Source organism: Danio aesculapii, chromosome 2 (assembly GCF_903798145.1).
Source record: "Danio aesculapii chromosome 2, fDanAes4.1, whole genome shotgun sequence".
Classification (NCBI taxonomy): Eukaryota; Metazoa; Chordata; class Actinopteri; order Cypriniformes; family Danionidae; genus Danio; species Danio aesculapii.
In genome coordinates, this window is record NC_079436.1 from 49663778 (window position 1) to 49681884 (window position 18107).

Sequence of the window (18107 nt, forward strand, 5' to 3'; positions counted from 1 at the left end):
AGTTAACTTCAGCGTTTACTCACTAGTAAGTTGCTTTGATTAAAAAAATATACATATAATATTTTTTTATTTAAAATAAATTAATGTAAATATTTTTTTAAGAAAATTACAGTTGGTCAAAATGGCAAATGTTTTAATTCGTTGTGATAAAAAAAATCTGGCTTATTCCACCAAATATTTTAACTTTTCTGAAGTTAAAACACTGGAATTGTATTGTCTACAAAATTCTAAAACCGTCTATTAAGACTATAAAGACCAGCACAGACTGGTCTAAGTCTGACTAAGACTATTAAGTCTACTTAAAACTATTAAGTTTTCCCCCATAAAATTAAGGATTTTGTTGTTAAGAACTCATTTTAAATAAGTAGTTTAAACAAGTTGTAAAAGTCACTGTTTTGAGTGGCATTTTTGTTTTGTTTTTTGACCAATTTATGTCCAAATTTATTTAGTCCTTTATTTGATATTGTTCTTTTATATGGACTTTATTTATTTAAGTCCAGAGAAACAAACTATTTTATTTGTTTTTACATTTGGAAAATAAAAATGTTGTGGATTGAACACAAAACTATTAAGTTGTCCCAAAACATTTGAAAGACTGTGTTGTTTCAACTCATTTTAAATAAGTAGTTTGAACAAGCTGTAAAAGTCACTTTTTTGAATGTAAAACATGACATTTTTGTTGGCTTTTTTTGACCATTTGTCAATTTATGCCAAAATTCATTTAAATTAAATTAAATTAAATTAAATTTGTTTTTTATTTTATGTAGTCCTTTTATATAGACTTTATTTATTTAATAGAAACAAACTATTTATTTATTTTTACATTTAGAAAATAATTAGTTGTGAATTGAACATAGAACTATTAAGTTGTCCCAAAAAAACCTTAAGAATTGTTGTTTTAACTCATTTTAAATATGTATTTTGAACAAGCAGTAAAAGTCACTTATTGAGTGTAAAACATGGCATTTTTGTTGTTGTTTTTTGACCATTTGTCAATTTATGTCCAAATGTATTTAGTCCTTTATTTAATATAGTGCTTTTATATAAACCTTATTTATTTAAGTCCAGAGAAACACTATTTTATTTGTTTTTACATTTTGAAAAGAATTAGTTGCAGAACAAATAAAAGTGATCAAAACACATGAAAATGCACTCAAACACAACTGTAAATTGCAAATCCAGAGAAACAAACTTTTGTTTTTACATTTGGGGAAAAAATTAGTTGCTGAACCAAAATTTGATTGTACTCAAACACATACCTGTAAATTGTACGTCCAGCGAAACGAACAATTTCCAAATGGTCTCTTTAATTTTCACTTCCATAGCTATATAAGATGTTCGCAGACTTCGGCATGACTGTATTGAACTGTCGCGGTAATTCCACCCACACATGCTCTTATTTGCTCAGGCACATTTTGACAGTGTTCGGTGCTGCACCTTATTTTGTTTTATTTTATTTAGTTTCAATAGTTTTTTGCCATTTGAATGCAATGAGAAACCTCAATCCCACGTTCCCCTTCCCTTGTATATGCCACTTTAGAATAAGAAACAAATACATGTTCATTTAATTTCGATGGACATTTCTAAAAGATTATTTTGAATAGGAATGTAAATAAATGAGAATATTTAGTCTAGAAAGAGAGAGAAAGACATGTGGAGCAGGACATGAAGAGAGATGGGAATGTAAAAGGAACTCAAACGAGCCAGGACTTTTTCTCAGCAGGCTATTGAGTTCCTTCAGGACACGCAAATGGAAAGAAACGAAATGGCATTGGACTTATTTTTGCCCATTTTGTCGCGGAGCTACTTCAGATCCAACTTTTAAAGGACAAAGACGGTTATTTCAGCTGGACGGGATGAGAAAAAAAGACTCTTGTTCAATCTGGTGGACTTCACAAACTGGAAGACGACAAAAAAAGAGAGCAAAACATAAGAGATTCACGCCACTCTTGCTGGAGCACGGCTGTAGTTTTCTGTTGTATAATTTTGTATATTGTTGATCACCTCTCTTGTCCATTTCTGTGGTCCGGACCGCTTCCTTCCATGCTATTTTCTGTGCATCATATATTTCCAGGTTCACAGTGTTGTTTATAGTACAACTAAACATTCAACACACTGTTTTCCCAATTCCCGATGAATGGATGAGCTTGTATTCTGTACGAAAGATAAAACATGTGTCTCCGTTTTTTAACGAACAAGAGGAAATTTGTCTTTTGTCATTATAAACCGCTCTCGTCAAGACACGTGGCCTGCCCTCGGTTCAGAAGAATGAGAAATATGGGACTTCTGTCTGTGTGATGTGCTTTTTTCGACGTGTTGTTTTGACAATCCCCACCTCTAGGCCTTTGACGCATGCCTTCCTCAGATTGTGTTTGTCTCATCCAGTCACCCGTTTGTATCTATGTTTTTGTTTTGTTTTTACATAGAAGAGATGTTTGTGTGTGTGTTTCACGCACACAAAAAAGACAATTTATTCTCAGGGAGATTGCTGGTCACCAGTATCCTCTGCCGACTACACACACACACACCTTCACATACATGACGCACACACTTTGCACCGAATAGGAGACCCGTATTCTTGATCACTGTGTCCTGTAGCTATATTTAAATATATATATTTTTTGTGAATGTCAACCACAAAGTGTCAAAGACCTTTCCTCTTTCTGCTAATGTACTATTACAGGTTCTTTCAGCCTGACTTATAAGACACGGAGTATGACTAAATAAATAAAGACTAAAGATGGATTTTATTCTTTAAAAAGAAACGCCGCCTCTTGTGATTTGTCTTCCTTGAGTTATGTGGATTCTGTTGTTAAAATTGATTTAATTACTGAAGAATTTTTGCAGTTCTTTTGTAAAATTATGTATTAATCTGCAGTAAAAACTCATATATTAGAATCCTAAGTCACTTTTTTTTAAAGTAACTAAATGTGCTACTTTTTTAATTCATTTCATCTTTATTTCTGTAGCTCTTATACCATGTGTCAAAGCAGCTTAACATAGAAGTTCTAGTAAATTGAAACTCTGTCAGTGCAGTTTTCAGAGTTAAAGTTCAGTTCAGTGTGGTTTAATTTTGCTGAAAGTCCAAACACTGAAGAGCAAATCCATCAATGTGCAGCTCCACACGTCCCAAACTAAGCAAGCCAGTGTTGTGGAACAAAACTTCACCAATTGACGAAAGTGAAGGAAAAAACCTTGAGAGAGAGATCAGGCTCAGTTGGGCACGACCCTTTCTCTTCTGGCCAAACTTCTTGTGCAGAGCTGCAGTCTTGGCGCCGGAGGCTGGAGAACCCTGAACGTCCATCATGGAGAAGCTGCAGATATGAGTAGTTCACCGGATGGTGTTCAGGCTGGCCCATGAGATCAATGCGGAGACTCGTCTGTCACTGGGGTCTTTCAGGAATCAGTTTCATGCTCTCCACTCCTCCATAACCACCACAGCATCTGCTCAGGATACGGCCTGGTCCAGGATTATGGAGACCTCTAGAAGTGCTCTATGGTTGGCATCATCTCTTCACAGGACTTTTTAAGAAAAGTAATGTGAAAATATGAGTTATTTTTTTAAGAGATAGACTTAAAATTGTATATAATACTTTTTTATTAAGCACTATTAATCTGTATGTCTATTGTTTCATGGGAAATGAATGACTGTCATGTGTTTTTACTATCATACACAATATATCATATTTTACACTCATTCACTATGGACAATTTAGCTTACCCAATTCACCTATACCGCATGTCTTGAGACTTGTGGGGGAAACCGGAGCACCCGGAGAAAACCCACCTCAATTCATCTTTATTTCTGTAGTGCTTTTACAATGTAGATTGAGTCAAAGCAGCTTAACATAGAAGTTCTAGTAAATTGAAACTGTCAGTCAAGTTTTCAGGAATAGTAGGCGGTTCATTCCGCTGTGGCGACCCCTGATGAATAAAGGGACTAAGTCAAAGGAAAATGAATGAATTTATTTAATTGCTGAATAAATTTTGCACAGTTCTTTGTAAAATTATGTATATTGATCTGCAGTATAGGGGGGAAGTAATACATTACAATCTTTAGTAACTTTTTAAAAAAAGAACTAAATATGCTGCTTTTAAGGAAAGTGATGTGATATAGTGAAATAGTTGTTATTTTACCATGTTTTATGTGTAAGATAGGCTTAAAATGGTATATACTAGTATTTTGTTCAGCATGTAATCTGTTAATAAATTTTCCACTGTGATTTACATAAGACTGACACTGAAATTTAAATTACTGTAACAATATATTTAGCAAATTTTAATAAGTACCTGATTTGTACTATATGTAAAGATATCAGTTTTTCTGAATGAAAGTGAGAATTATTTCACCCATAGCCTATAATTCAGACATAATATTTTCATAAACGTTAGTGTGTGAATATAGATTATGTAGCACAAAGTGTTTATATTTTATTTACAGTAAAGTTAGTTTAAAGAACAACTGAAGTGAATTCATATATTCTGAGTTTTTTACCTCTTTTTTCGTGTCTTTGTGTGTGTGTCAAAGCATTATTTTAGCAAAACTCATAACTAAAAGTGGTTAAATAAATGTAAACACTAGCAGATTAGTTTAACCCGGAAGCTGCAGAGTTTCAAGCAACGCCACGCACTCAAGCGATCATATAATTATGCATACAATACAACTTTTTATGCCATCAGAGAACCATAAGTACATGTACACTAATATAAACAACATATATGTAAACACATTATAAAATACCTTTTAAAAAGTCACACCTTTATAGCTGAAATAGCTGAGAAACAGCGCGCAAAGTGAACCACGCATCCTGACGTTAGCAAGCAGCCGACCAATCAGAACTCCTATATCATACGCGACGCGTGCATAGAAGCGTTCTAGCTGCGTCGCGTCGCGGTATAGATGATGGGGTGTGACGTGCACTGCAGGTTCAAACTCTAGTCTGAGCAGGAAGAAGGAATTGCTAGTTTCTCACAGCTTTTCAAACGCTCGCTGTTTTGGTTTTTAACTATTGATATAATTAAATTACTCCGAAATTAGTGACAGCGACAGGATCAAACGCAAAGATGTCTGTCGCCGGACTGAGGAAACAGTTTTATAAAGCCAGTCAGGTGAGTGTTGCCACGAGTTTCAACTTGTCACACACTAGAGTCAACAATAGATGCATAACATTGAGGTAAAGTTGGTTTTATATTTGCACATTTTTGGCTTTCTCCTTAATAATATAATAGAAAAGTATTTTAAATGGTGAAATCATATTAGCAGTCAATGACTATTAAAGTACAGCATTGTTCACAGTGTATTAAATAGTGCTAATGTTGTTTTGAAGTTATTCCTACATGCCATTTCAGACCCAATATTATATAGACAGCGTGTCATTAGTTGTCACTGTTCAATAATGTGCGAATATAAAACTTTAATGAGTCAGAAAAGATTTAACTTTGATGTTGATATGTGTAGCTTTTGTTCAAATCTTCCAAAAACACTTGATCACCTACTTTTTCTTGTGAATTTACTTCTAAATTCTGGTTTGACGTTTATACATGGCTTTCATTAAAGATGATATTAGTCCCCCTTTATTGTCAAGAACAGATGCCCAAACTAGGTCCTGCAGGCCAAGTTAGCCCATGATAACCTTAGATTTGGCCCTTCTTCCTATCTGAGATAAGAGGGAGAATGTTGGGTAATTTTGGGGGCATGCCTTTAACAGAGATTGTCATTTTTAATGTAACATAACTTTTGTTTTTTAACTGTTAAGCTACAAAAAAAGCAAGATTAAAAACTAAATAAATAAATACATTCAGTTGATGGAGAGCGGACATTGCAGAAGACATCAGCAAGCGAATCAAGGCAAAGTGTATTTTTTTGTGTTATAAACAGGATTGTTCATGGTTTTTATTGGAAGATGTTCATTATAAAATGTACAAAAATGTATAATTATTAATACAAATATAGTATTTTAAATGTCATAAATTATAGTATTAAATTATATAATAAATTATATAATGAATTATAATTATAAATTAGGAAATGACATTGACAACTTTACAGTTTGGTATATATGTCTTCGGTCCAACATCCTCAATCAAGTTTAGTTTTTGGCCTTTCATAAGAAAAAGTTTGGGCACCCATGTTCTAGAAGATATTTTCTTTTACAGATGTGATTTACATTTTTCTTTTTGTGATGTTGTGAGCTTTATTTTTACTAATGGGTAAATGTCATATTCATTGTTGTAAATAGAAAAAATGGGAAAGTGGCTCAAATACTTCAGAAACCAAAATAAAATAACTGAACTCTGTACTTCATTTTCAACATATTCATTCATTCATTCATTCATTCATTCATTTTCTTTTTGGCTTAGTCCCTTTATTAATCCGGGGTCAACACAGTGGAATGAACCACCAACTTAACCAGCATGTTTTTACGCAGCGGATGCCCTTTCAGCTGCAACCCATCACTGGGAAACATCCATACTCACTCATTCACTACGGCCAATTTTTAGCTTAATTTTTTTGCTTACCTAATTTACCTATACCGCATGTCTTTGAACTTGTGGTTGAAACCGGAGAACCCAGGGAGAACATGCAAACTTCACACAGAAATGGCAACTGACCCAGCCGAGGTTCGAACCAGCAACCTTCTTGCTGTGAGGCGATTGTGCTACTCACTGCGCCACCGTGATGCCCCTTTCAAAATATTTATTGTAATGATTTTTTTTTCTTTGATGCATGTCTTTTGAACTGCTCCTTGTTGCAGTTTTTATTTATTTATTAAATTTTTTTTAGAGAACAATTTTATTTTATTTATTTTAATGGTAAACATGCCTTGCGATGTTGATTGTAGAATATAAAACTTTACTTCAATATAAATAACATACCAGAAGTTCTAAAGAAACATGTAGTGTTCATTTAACTTGTTTTAATGTTTTCATGCATTGATATAAACCTGCCCGTGTTTATTTTAGTTCTCTACCTGTCGTGTGTTTCCCAAACAAAGACATAACTCGCAGCTGAACTGTCATAGTACGTTGCATTATTTGGGAAATGAACGATGTAGTGACGAGTGTTTCCCCAAACCGTAGTTGCTTTATCGCCGATCCATCGTTTGAACCACATTAGTTATAACGTAAAACCTCCATAATGATGCTCTAAACAGGGCAGGGTAACTACTTTATTAGAGAAAAAAATCCACAATTTTTTGTGCAAATTATTTTGTTTTACGCACACACACACACACACACACACACACACACACACACACACACACACACACACATTTAAAAAAATCTATATTAGTTTTAATACAAACATGCACTCGTTTTCCATATTAAATAAAATGAATGTAAACAACACAAATAGGACCTAAATATGTTTCATTTACAAATATTATTGAGAACATTCCATATAAAATCACTTAGCTAGCACGTATTCTAATCTCATATAGAAATCATATAAATCGTTAATGGTTGTAATTTACAATGGGCTATTTATTAAGAAATGAAAAAAAAATTCTACTTAATAATAATAATAATAATAATAATAATAATAATAATAATAATTATTATTATTATTATTATTATTATTATTATTATTATTATTATTATTATTGAGTAGGATATTGCTTATTTATTTTTTATTTTTTTATATGTTGTGAAAGTCTACTTTTAAAATTTGACATTCAAACCACTGCAGAAATGTTCCAACCAACAGGCCCATGTCATATACAGTACAGATACTTAATAAATAACTTGCTATAAATTAACATCATTAACGTATGCTATATATTGTTGTTTTCACAAGCTTTTAAATAATAAGTCACCTATAGCTTTCATCATGAGCCACGGCTGTGTTCAAAATGGCATAAATGTTTTCAAAGTGCACTACTAAGGGATTAATGGTCAATATGAAGATCACTCAAACTGAACTGTAAAATACTTTGAAAGCAAATTCTGTGTAAGAGAGATGATTTGTTTTTTTTTTGTTGTTTTTTTTTTTTTTAAATATATTTTAATCATTCCAAGTTTAAATGATAGAATGTTCTAAATGAATAGGGCATAGGGGGGATAACTGGGAATAGAACACAGCCGGAAACTGTTTCTAACTACACCTCTATAGGTGTAGTTGCAAGCGTACAAGTTTGCGACACAGTTTGTGAATGTTCATTAGAATGATAGATTTGGGAAGCGGCAAATCAACAGACTATCTTTGTAACGACACAACTTGCGACCTTAGTTGGCTAAAAATGGTTTTGGAAAGCACCCCTGGACAGTAGGGTTGGGTGATTTGGACTAAAATCTAAATCTCGATTAATTGAACATTTTTACTCTAACTATTAATCAGCGATTATTTTATTTATTTATTACATTTTTGGCCCTTATAGTTCACTGACAGGTTTTGCACAGTAAACATGCTCACATATTACAAGTGAGAGATTTCTGAATGAAGGGTGCGTTACTTGATTTTAAAATAATAAAAGGAAACACACACTATACTGTCTACTATCTATGATTATTTATTGATTATCATAATAGAAAATATGCTGTCTCAAGGCATCTCTGGGGCAGCTTCCAATCATCGTCCATATAGTGCAAATGTGCAACGTGTTACATTTTTTTAAAGAGGTGAGCAGGTATACGAGCTTGCGAAGGCTGCGCCAGACCATACCCGTGTGTTCGACGCAGAAGTATTAATCAGCCTTAACAGAGCGGGATCACGTGACTCCATACGCTGTAAGGAAAGCAATAAAAAAAAAAAATACCTGGAAAAATTAGAGTGATTAAAGGTTCTGAATGTCGATTTCGATTACTTCACGATTAATCGCCCAGCCCTACCGGACGGCATCTTTTGTCATCACGCGTGTATTTAAAACTAGTCAGGTAAATCTGTAGATTTTACGGCTCTTTGTCTTAGAATTGTGTTTATATTTAATCTTTTTTATATATCTAAAAGCTATAAAACATCATAAGCTACAAAACTAGTTTACAAAACTAGGACATAATATTAATACAAGTAGGCCTACTTTAAGAGTAAACCAAGTTTGTATAATTGTAAGTCGTGTTAAGACTATAAAATTACAGTAAAAGAGCTACAAAGAGATTCATAGTGATGTCATAGTATGACACTGTCATTGAGTCACTAATTTACTGGAATGGTCCCTCATGACATAAACATTGCAATAAATGCTAGCCTTGCTTTACTTTGCAGTTCAACAAGTGGTCAGGAGTTCACATTGAACTTCTAACTGAGGCTTTTGAGCTTAAAGCACATGCATTTACTGAAAGATTCACTTTATTAACTTGCATTTATTTAATTTGGATGTGCTTAGGGTTTGTTTTTAGATTATGCATATACGTAGTCATTTGTAATGTGAGGATTTATGCTTATAATATATAAATACATACATGTATCCTTGTATATTCATCCACAATGTTTAGGATTCCTACACTGTAATTTAGTGATATTCTGCTGATGGTTATGCACATTTCAATTTCCAGTTCAGTTTATAGTATTGCACAACACATTACACATTTTTCCTTTTAATGTTGTTTTCGCAATGCATTACTGTATTATGCTAAATTAATTATGCTAATTAAATGGCAATACTTTTGATTTATACAGTAAAGCATAAGTAGTATTCAGGAAAATAACTATGATGTGAATAATTTTAGTTATAATTTTACAGTTGAAGAGAAATTTATTACCCCTCCTGTGTTTATTTTTTAATTATTATTCTTTTTCAAATATTTCCTAAGTGATGTTTAACAAAGCAATGGATCTTCACAGTAATTGCTATACTTTTCCTATTAAAATAAAATCTGTTAGCTTGGCTGAGATAATATACATGTCAATATTAGCAATTGAAGATTTATTTTTTTCCATTGACTATAGCGTAAACCACTGCTGTCAAATGACTTAAAGTACTAGTTAATCTTAATAATTGAATAAATAAACCTAACAATAAAACTTAATTCTATTAACTTAACCTAGTTATGTTTTTAAATTGCACCTACTAGTAAAAAATACTAAAATATACTTGCAAAAATTGTATTAATTATGAAAATTACTGTCTAAAAAATGTGGTAAAATATTTCACAGGATGTCTAATCAATTTGTCTTCAACTATATACAATTATCTCTGTTCTCTGTTCTGTTCTCCATTAAGGAAAACATTTGGATGTTTGTATTTTTTTTAAATATGAATTTATTATTATTATTATTATTATTATTACATTTTTGTGTATTTCATGCTCTTCTGTGTTTTGATGCTCTTGTTAGTGCTTTGAGTCTGAGAAAAGCGCAATATAAATAATGTATTATTATTATTATTATTATTATTATTATTATTATTATTATTATTATTATTATTATTATTAAATAATATGACTTGAATACAGTCCGATCTAATTACTTCTTCTCTATAGTGAATAATGTTGCTTTACTTCATCGTGTGGTTGGTAAACAACCCTTTTAGGTACTAGCAAGTCGGTTTAAACCCATGGCAGTCAGATAAAATAAGTGATTTTTAAATGCAAATCTCAGATGATATATTTATTTAGCTGAATCTCTTAATCAGTCCCTTCTATTCATGCATTTAATCAGAAAGAGGCCTGCTTATTAAATGCACATTCGCTTTCGCACATGTGATTTGAGACTTTAAGTTGATGTTTTTGGCCTCAGCCAGACTGACATTCCTTGTAGCTCAAGCAAAACAAGTCTGACATGTGCATACATGCTGTGGGAGAATCAGGTGAAAGCATCTTAATGTCAGATGGGAGGTCTTGCAGTCACTGAGCTTCATTACAATCTAATCTAAAGCCTGCAGGGTTGAAAATGGAGAACTTCCTGATGTACTAGAGGACAAGTTCGGAGTTAACACTTTTTCATATACTAAAAAAAAAAAAAATGCTGCGTTCCACACAATTGATTTGTGATCAGTGAAATAAGTTACGTTATAATGTGTTACTTTTGCGTTACTTTTCTTACCTTTACTGAGGATTAGGGTTCTTTCACACCTGTGAATCGATTATTTTGTTCCGAAACAGGGATTAAATTGTTACAATGTTGCACTTTGTTCAGGGTCCGGTTTGCTTTCACACGGCAAACTGACTGAAATAACTAAAACAAGTCACGCGCGAGTAAACTCTCCTCACATTGGTTCCAGAGTTTATTTTTCAGAGTCCCGCTCGACTGTCATACGTTCTTATTTTAATTTACATTATAAGCGAAAAGCTGCACTTTAATTTTGATTAGTGACACCCAAACATCGCCACTATATAAATTAGAGGTAAGACTTTCTCATACTAAGCCACTGGCTAGAATTATGCATTATAGACTTTACATTATAGAGAGAAACAATAGATAAACCAAGACTGCTGTTTGGTCAATTTTCCTAATCGATAAACGGCACTCGTTAATAGTTAACATGCTTTCACTTTCATATTTGATATGAAATGCTCATTTACAGGTAGGAATGACATCCCGGCCTACTCATAATTCTCTCTTCATATAGCCGTATATGCCTATTACATGTCCATAATACACTGTGATATAGCCTGGCTCGGATCGTATTGCTTTCTCACTACAATCGATCCAGTCCAGAGTTCGTTTCAATTGAGCCGAGACCACCTCATTCAGGCAATCTCGGACCAATTGATTTGGCGTGGATTCAGGCGTGATTGCTGGATTCACATATGCCAAACGAATCGCACTAACTGGGGAAATGCGACAGGTTCCAAAACAAAAGTCTAGGTGTGAAAGCACCCTTAATCTCTTTCAAAACTTGCAGGGTTTTTTTCTTCTTTTTTTCATATAGGAGTTGTGCAAATAACAACACAATGTGTAACCTTTATTTACCTTTTAAAAAATCACATCAAATAATATTAATATAGGATAATGTTATCTCCTGAGAACTTCCTGAGCCCAGAGCTCTACATGCTGTATAAACGGTTTAATGAAAGTTTAAAGCAATGCTTTTGTACTTTTTTGTCTTATTAGTGAAGTAAAATGAGCATTGAGACAAACAATCCCCCTTTACTTGTCTTCCTTTCGTTCAGAACAATGAGAATACTTCTAGCGCGGAAATGTAAGGCTTTGCCATCTTGGTTTCTGTTTGTTTCTGCTGGGAGAAAATTCTCTCATTGGATGCAGGATTCAACGTTGATTTTAATTCAGCAATTTATTTTTTAAAAGCAAAATAATTAAACTAAAAAGTAACTCAAATATTTAAAAAATATTTTTACTTATTTTTTAAAAGTAATTAGTTACTTTACACGTATTTAGAAAAGTAATATTATTACGCAGTGCTGGGCACTACTACTGACACTACCAGCTTAACTACATTTCTCAGTAGTGTGTTGGTAGCTTGCTTAGCCTTGCTACTTTATAAATCAAATAGCTTTTCAGTAGCGAAGCTATTTTTTAGTCAAGTAGCGCAGTAGCGTCGTCAACACAAGCTACATTTACCAATCGCAAATCAGTAAGTGACGGCACCGACATTCATTGAGCTGTGAGGCCCGTGTCTAGCCGATGAAAGTAAATCCATATAATCACAATTTCTTCTTCTCCTTCCTTTTTTACGGTGGTCAACAACAAACTTTTTTTGATGCGTGTATGTATATATAAATGTGTGTGTGTGTGCGTGTGTGTGTGTGTGTGTGTGTATGTGTGTGTATATATATATATATATATATATATATATATATATATATATATATATATATATATATATATATATATATATATATATATATATATATATATATATATATATACATGTATATATATATACATGTATACATGTATATATACATACATATATATATATATACATGCATACATGCATATATAAGGCTAAATATTTCCCTTTAATATAAATTGCTATAGTGTTTTAATGTGTAACACATGCTTTTTTTTGTGCTGTTATATACTATAATTTGTTTCTGTTTGTAGCGTATTGTTTACAGTAAATACTTAAACTGAACAATTATGCCTCATATGTTTCATTGACAGTTTTCTTGATCACTAAGATATGATTGACTTGGCTATAAGTTGCTTCGATTTAAAAGTGAAAATTACTAATTTAGATGTAGCTAAGCTACTTTTGCCAAGCAGCTTTTAGCCTAGCTTGCTACATTTCCTAGAGGGTAGCTTTTAGTGTAGTTAAGCTGCATTTTTGGTAGAGTAGCTAATAGCTTAGCTCACTACATTTTTCAAGTAGCTTGCCTAACACTGTTATTACGTAACTTGTGTTACTTGTAATGCGTTACACCCAGCACTGATTTTGAATAAGTAGTTTCAACAAACGACATTTTTTGAGTGTGGTCCTTAAAGGGAGTATTTGATCTGTTTTGTTCAAAAGTTGAACTGATTTATCTTGTAATGAATATTAAACAGGATGTTATGCAAGAGCCAGTGATATTTCAAAAATAGTGCAAATATGCAGTCAGTTGTGTTTGGGTTGAAGACGAGACGTCTCACTTTTAGTGTCTGCATCAGATGAAATGTGCAAAAGTGATTAGATTTACATAAAAGGCATCTTAAATATCAGTAAAGCATCTGCTTTAATGTTGCAAATAATAACCTTTGTAAAAAAAATGTACATTTGTGTTAAATGTGTATTATTCAGGCCAGGGAATAATTTTTTTCAGTAATTCCAACCTGTACTTGTTAAAATATGAAACAATATGTTTAAAATGTTAAAAATATATCAAATTTGAAGTTATTAAACTTGTTTTGTGCTTAATTTCTCTTTTGGCAAAAGTAAGATAATTTTTAAAACCTTTTTTTATCATTATTATTTGAGTTTTCATCAAGGCAAAGTAGAAATTGAAATGGAAAAATAGGTTCTTGCATGAATGCACTGTAAAATATCTGTTAATCAGTGTTTTTCATTTACTTATGGTTGTGAATTGCATTATGGGATGTTGATCTCTGATCTGTCAATTTTTAAAGTTGAAAATTCAACTCTACAGTTTAACAAAGTGACTCTTAATGACATTTTAGTAGTTTGAACCAATATAATGTATAAGAAATAATATAAAGAGAAATAAGTCTGTAAAATGTGAAAATGTGCTGGCAGTTCATTATAAGATGTTTGTACCTTATTGTACAGCACAAGCCCAGAAGATATATAGTTTAAACTTTTAAAAATGTAAATAAAGTCACTTTTTATTTACTTTTCAAGGTAAAAAGTTGTAGGAAGAAAAATTAAAGTCCCATAATAAAATTCAAAAGCATAAACAAATGGGAAAAATAACAACATGAATCACAAATGTTACAAACCCCTGATGCTGGTCTAGAGGAATGAGGTTTGACATTTAAAATACAATTAAAAATAAATCAATATATACAGTGAATGAAGTGCAAAAGACAACCAAAACCGATATACCAAAAACTGTGGCTTTTATTTACAATCCCCAAAATGAATAGTAACAATGAAGTAATGAAAAGGAAGGCAATGCCAAAAAAATATTATTTACAATATGTACAATATTATAGATGGATGGATGGATGGATGGATGGAACAAATTATAGATAGAAAGAGCTATAAAAAGATTTAGATGGATGGATGGAAAGATAGATGGAACATTAGATGGATGGGCGGACGGGTGATAGATGGATGGAACAATGACCGGATGGAGGGATCGATGGATGGAACAGTAGATGGATGGATGATGTATGGATGGATGGATAGAACAAACGATAGATAGAAAGAGCTATAAAAAGATTTAGATGGATGGATGGAAAGATAGATGGAACATTAGATGGATGGGCTGACGGGTGATAGATGGATGGAACAATGAACGGATGGAGGGATGGATGGATGGAAAATAGATGGAACAGTAGATGGATGGATGATAGATAGATGTATGGATGGATAGATAGATAGATGGACGGACGGACAGATAGATGGATGGCTGGATGGAACGATAGATGGAATGGATGGTCAGACGGATGATAGATGGATGGATGGAACGATAGATAGATAAATGGTTGGTGGTTGGATGGATGGAACAATAGATGAAACAGTAGATGAATGGGTAGATGGATGGATGGAAAAATAGATAGATTTTATTATTTTAAACAAAATAAATGTAATATATATTTTTATAAAGAGTAAAAATTAGTGATAATAAGAAAATTTAAATGGAAAAAATGATTATTAAAAAACTCAAAATAATTGTATTAAATGGGACTCATTCTAATCTATGTAAGGAAAAACTAAATATAAACACTTTTTTGGAAATGCTTAAACCACTTTTCATTTGCGCCACTGTCGCAGATACTACCATTTCCAGTTGTCCTGCTGTGAAATATTTATAACCTTTCTTCTAGTTGCAAAATAGTTACCGCATACTGCACAGACAGCAAAGTGAGCAGGCATAATTAATGCATCTCTCAGATGTAAAAATGTGAGCATTTCCCTGCTTTGACTTCACCAGCTAGCCTTGAGAAAATCAACTTAAGTCTTCAAAGAAGTGTGTGAGGAATTCAGTGTTGTTTAGTGTAGTCGTCAGACTGGATTCCTGTACAAAGCAAGTCCCTGCCCTCCAAATACAGACCGAACAGCCTGTTTCCCTCCCTCTTTTGTTTACCACCTGCTCTTTTTACACTACCAGTCTTTTTTACCTACAGTACTTGATGATAAGACTTTTTTGAAGTGTTTATTGCTCTGACTGTACTGTGTTTTCATGTAAGCTCTTAGTTCGTTTGTGTGTGTGTGTGTGTGTGTGTGTGTGTGTGTGTGCGCATGTGTGTGTGTGTACTGTTATGAAAATGTTTCTTTGTTCCTCTATGCCATAAACAAAGCTGTCAGGTTTGCTTTAGGGCAGAGATAACTATGCAAACCATGTTTTTGGATCAAAGTGTGCAGCGTTATGAAATCGTTTTTTAATGTTTAACACTAAAGAGACCTAAATAATTCTGTGAATATTAGTCTTTCAACTAGAGTGCATCTGGAAAGTATTCATAGCGCTTCACTTTTTCCACATTTTTTATGTTACAGCCTTATTCCAAAATGGATTAAATTAATTTATTTCCTCAAAATTCTACACACAATACCCCATAATGACGATGTGGAAAAAGATTTTTTGCAAATTGAGAATTGTCACAAATTTATTAAAAATAAAAACCCTGAAAAATCACATGTACATAAGCATTCACAGCCTTTGGCGTGAAGCTCTAAATAGAGCTCAGGTACATTCTGTTTCCACTGATCATTCTTGAGATGTTTCAGCAGCTTTATTGGAGTTCACCTGTGGTAAATTCAGTTCATTGGAGATTACTTGAAAAGGCATACACCTGTCTATAAAAGGTCCCAGGGTTGACAGTGCATGTCAAAGCACAAACCAAGCATGAAGACAAAGGAATTGTCTGTAGACCTCCGAGACAGGATTGTCTCCAGGCACAAGGCTGGGGAAGGTTACAGAAAAATTTCTGCTGCTCTGAAAGTTCCAATGAGCACAGTGGCCTCCATCATCTATAAGAGGAAGATGTTTTGAACCACCAGGACTCTTCCTAGAACTGGCCGGCCATCTAAGCTGAGTGATCAGGGGAGAAGGGCCTTAGTCAGGGAGGTGATCAATAACCCTATGGTCACGCTGTCTGAGCTCCAGCGTTCTTCTGTTGAAAGAGGAGAACCTTACAGAAGGACAACCATCTGTGCAGCAATCCACCAATCAGGCCTGCATGGTAGAGTGCCCAGACGGAAGCCACTCCCCGCCAAAAGGCATCTGAAGGACTCTCAGACCATAAGAAACAAAACTCTATTGTCTGATGAGAGTAAAATTGAACTCTTTGGAGTGAATGCCAGGCGTTACGTTTGGAGAAAAGCAGGCATAGCTTATCACCAGGCTAATACCATGCCTACAATGAAGCATGGCGGTGACCTCAGACTGTTCATCTTCCAGCAGGACAATGACCCAAAGCACACCACCACAATATCAATATAGTAGCTTTACAACAACTCATTGAGAATATAGTTGAGTGGCCCAGCCAGAGCCCAGACCTAAGTCCTACTGAACATCTCTAGAGAGATCTGAAAATGGCTGTCGCTTCCCATTCAGCCTGATAGAGCTTGAGAGGTACTGCAAAGAGGAATGGGCTAAAATTCCCAAAGACAGGTGTGCCAAGCTTGTGGCATCATATTCAAAAAGACTTGAGGCTGTAATTGCTGCCAAAGGTGCATCAGCAAAGTATTGAGCAAAGGCTGTGAATACTGATGTACATGTGACTTTTTTTCAGCGTTTTTATTTTGAATAAATATTTACATGTTGAAAACAGCTTGTTCTGCTGTTTGATGTTGCAAACTAACTGTAACTTTCTTATATTTTTCTGCTTGGTCTGTATAGTCATGGACAGACTTGTTTGTAGAGCTAGTAGTTTGACTGTTTTCTGCTCTTTATTATTCCTAGTCATTTCTCCCATAGGCAATTGAATCAGAAGTTCTAAAGCAATCGCAAAAAGAGCATACTTCCACATAGAAGAACTGTTTTTGTGGATTCATGTGAACAGGGACTGTTTTAACCACATAGTTGTGTGCAAAACGTTTCATAATACAAAGAAAAAACGTTTAGTAAACTCTTGTGTTGTAAAGTCAGTTAGTTAATTAGGTAAGTTAGTTGAATCCAATAAAATGTTCTAGTCATCTCAACTTACATTAGTTAAACTGACAAATTTTTTGTAATTATACATATTTAACACGGTGGCTCAGTGGTTAGCACTGTTGCCTCACAGCAAAAAGGTTGCTGATTTGAGTCCTGGCTGGGTCAGTTGGCATTTCTGTGTGGAGTTTGCATGTTCTCCCCGTGTTGGCGTGGGTTTTCTCCGGGTGCTCCGGTTTCCCCTACAGTCTAAACACATGCGCTATAGCTGAATTAAATTAACTAAATTGGCCGTAGTGTATGTGTGAGAATTTGAGTGTATATGGTGTTTCCCAGTACTGTGTAGGAGCTGGAAGGGCATCCGCAGTGTAAAACATATGCTTGAAAAGTTAGCGGTTCATTCCGTTGTGGCGACCCTTAATGAATAAAGGGACTAAGCCAAAGGAAAATGAACGAGTGAACGTAACATTTGTTGTCTTGATGTTTTCTCATATAATTTGTTACAGTGT

The 18107-nt window shown here is 33.7% G+C and overlaps 1 protein-coding gene across 2 annotated transcripts in view; it reads left to right on the top strand.

Moving 5' to 3' along the window:
* The first annotated feature begins 4897 nt into the window (after positions 1–4897).
* The window catches only part of sh3gl1a (SH3-domain GRB2-like 1a), a 61984-nt gene continuing 48774 nt past the window's right edge, over positions 4898–18107 (top strand). Inside the window, exon 1 of one of the 2 annotated variants that reach the window (XM_056481533.1) lies at positions 4898–5109. In XM_056481533.1, the coding sequence (XP_056337508.1) occupies positions 5065–5109 (45 nt within the window). In that variant the 5' untranslated portion in view covers positions 4898–5064. The remainder of the gene's footprint in view (positions 5110–18107) is intronic. The other variant, XM_056481542.1, reaches the window with a different exon arrangement.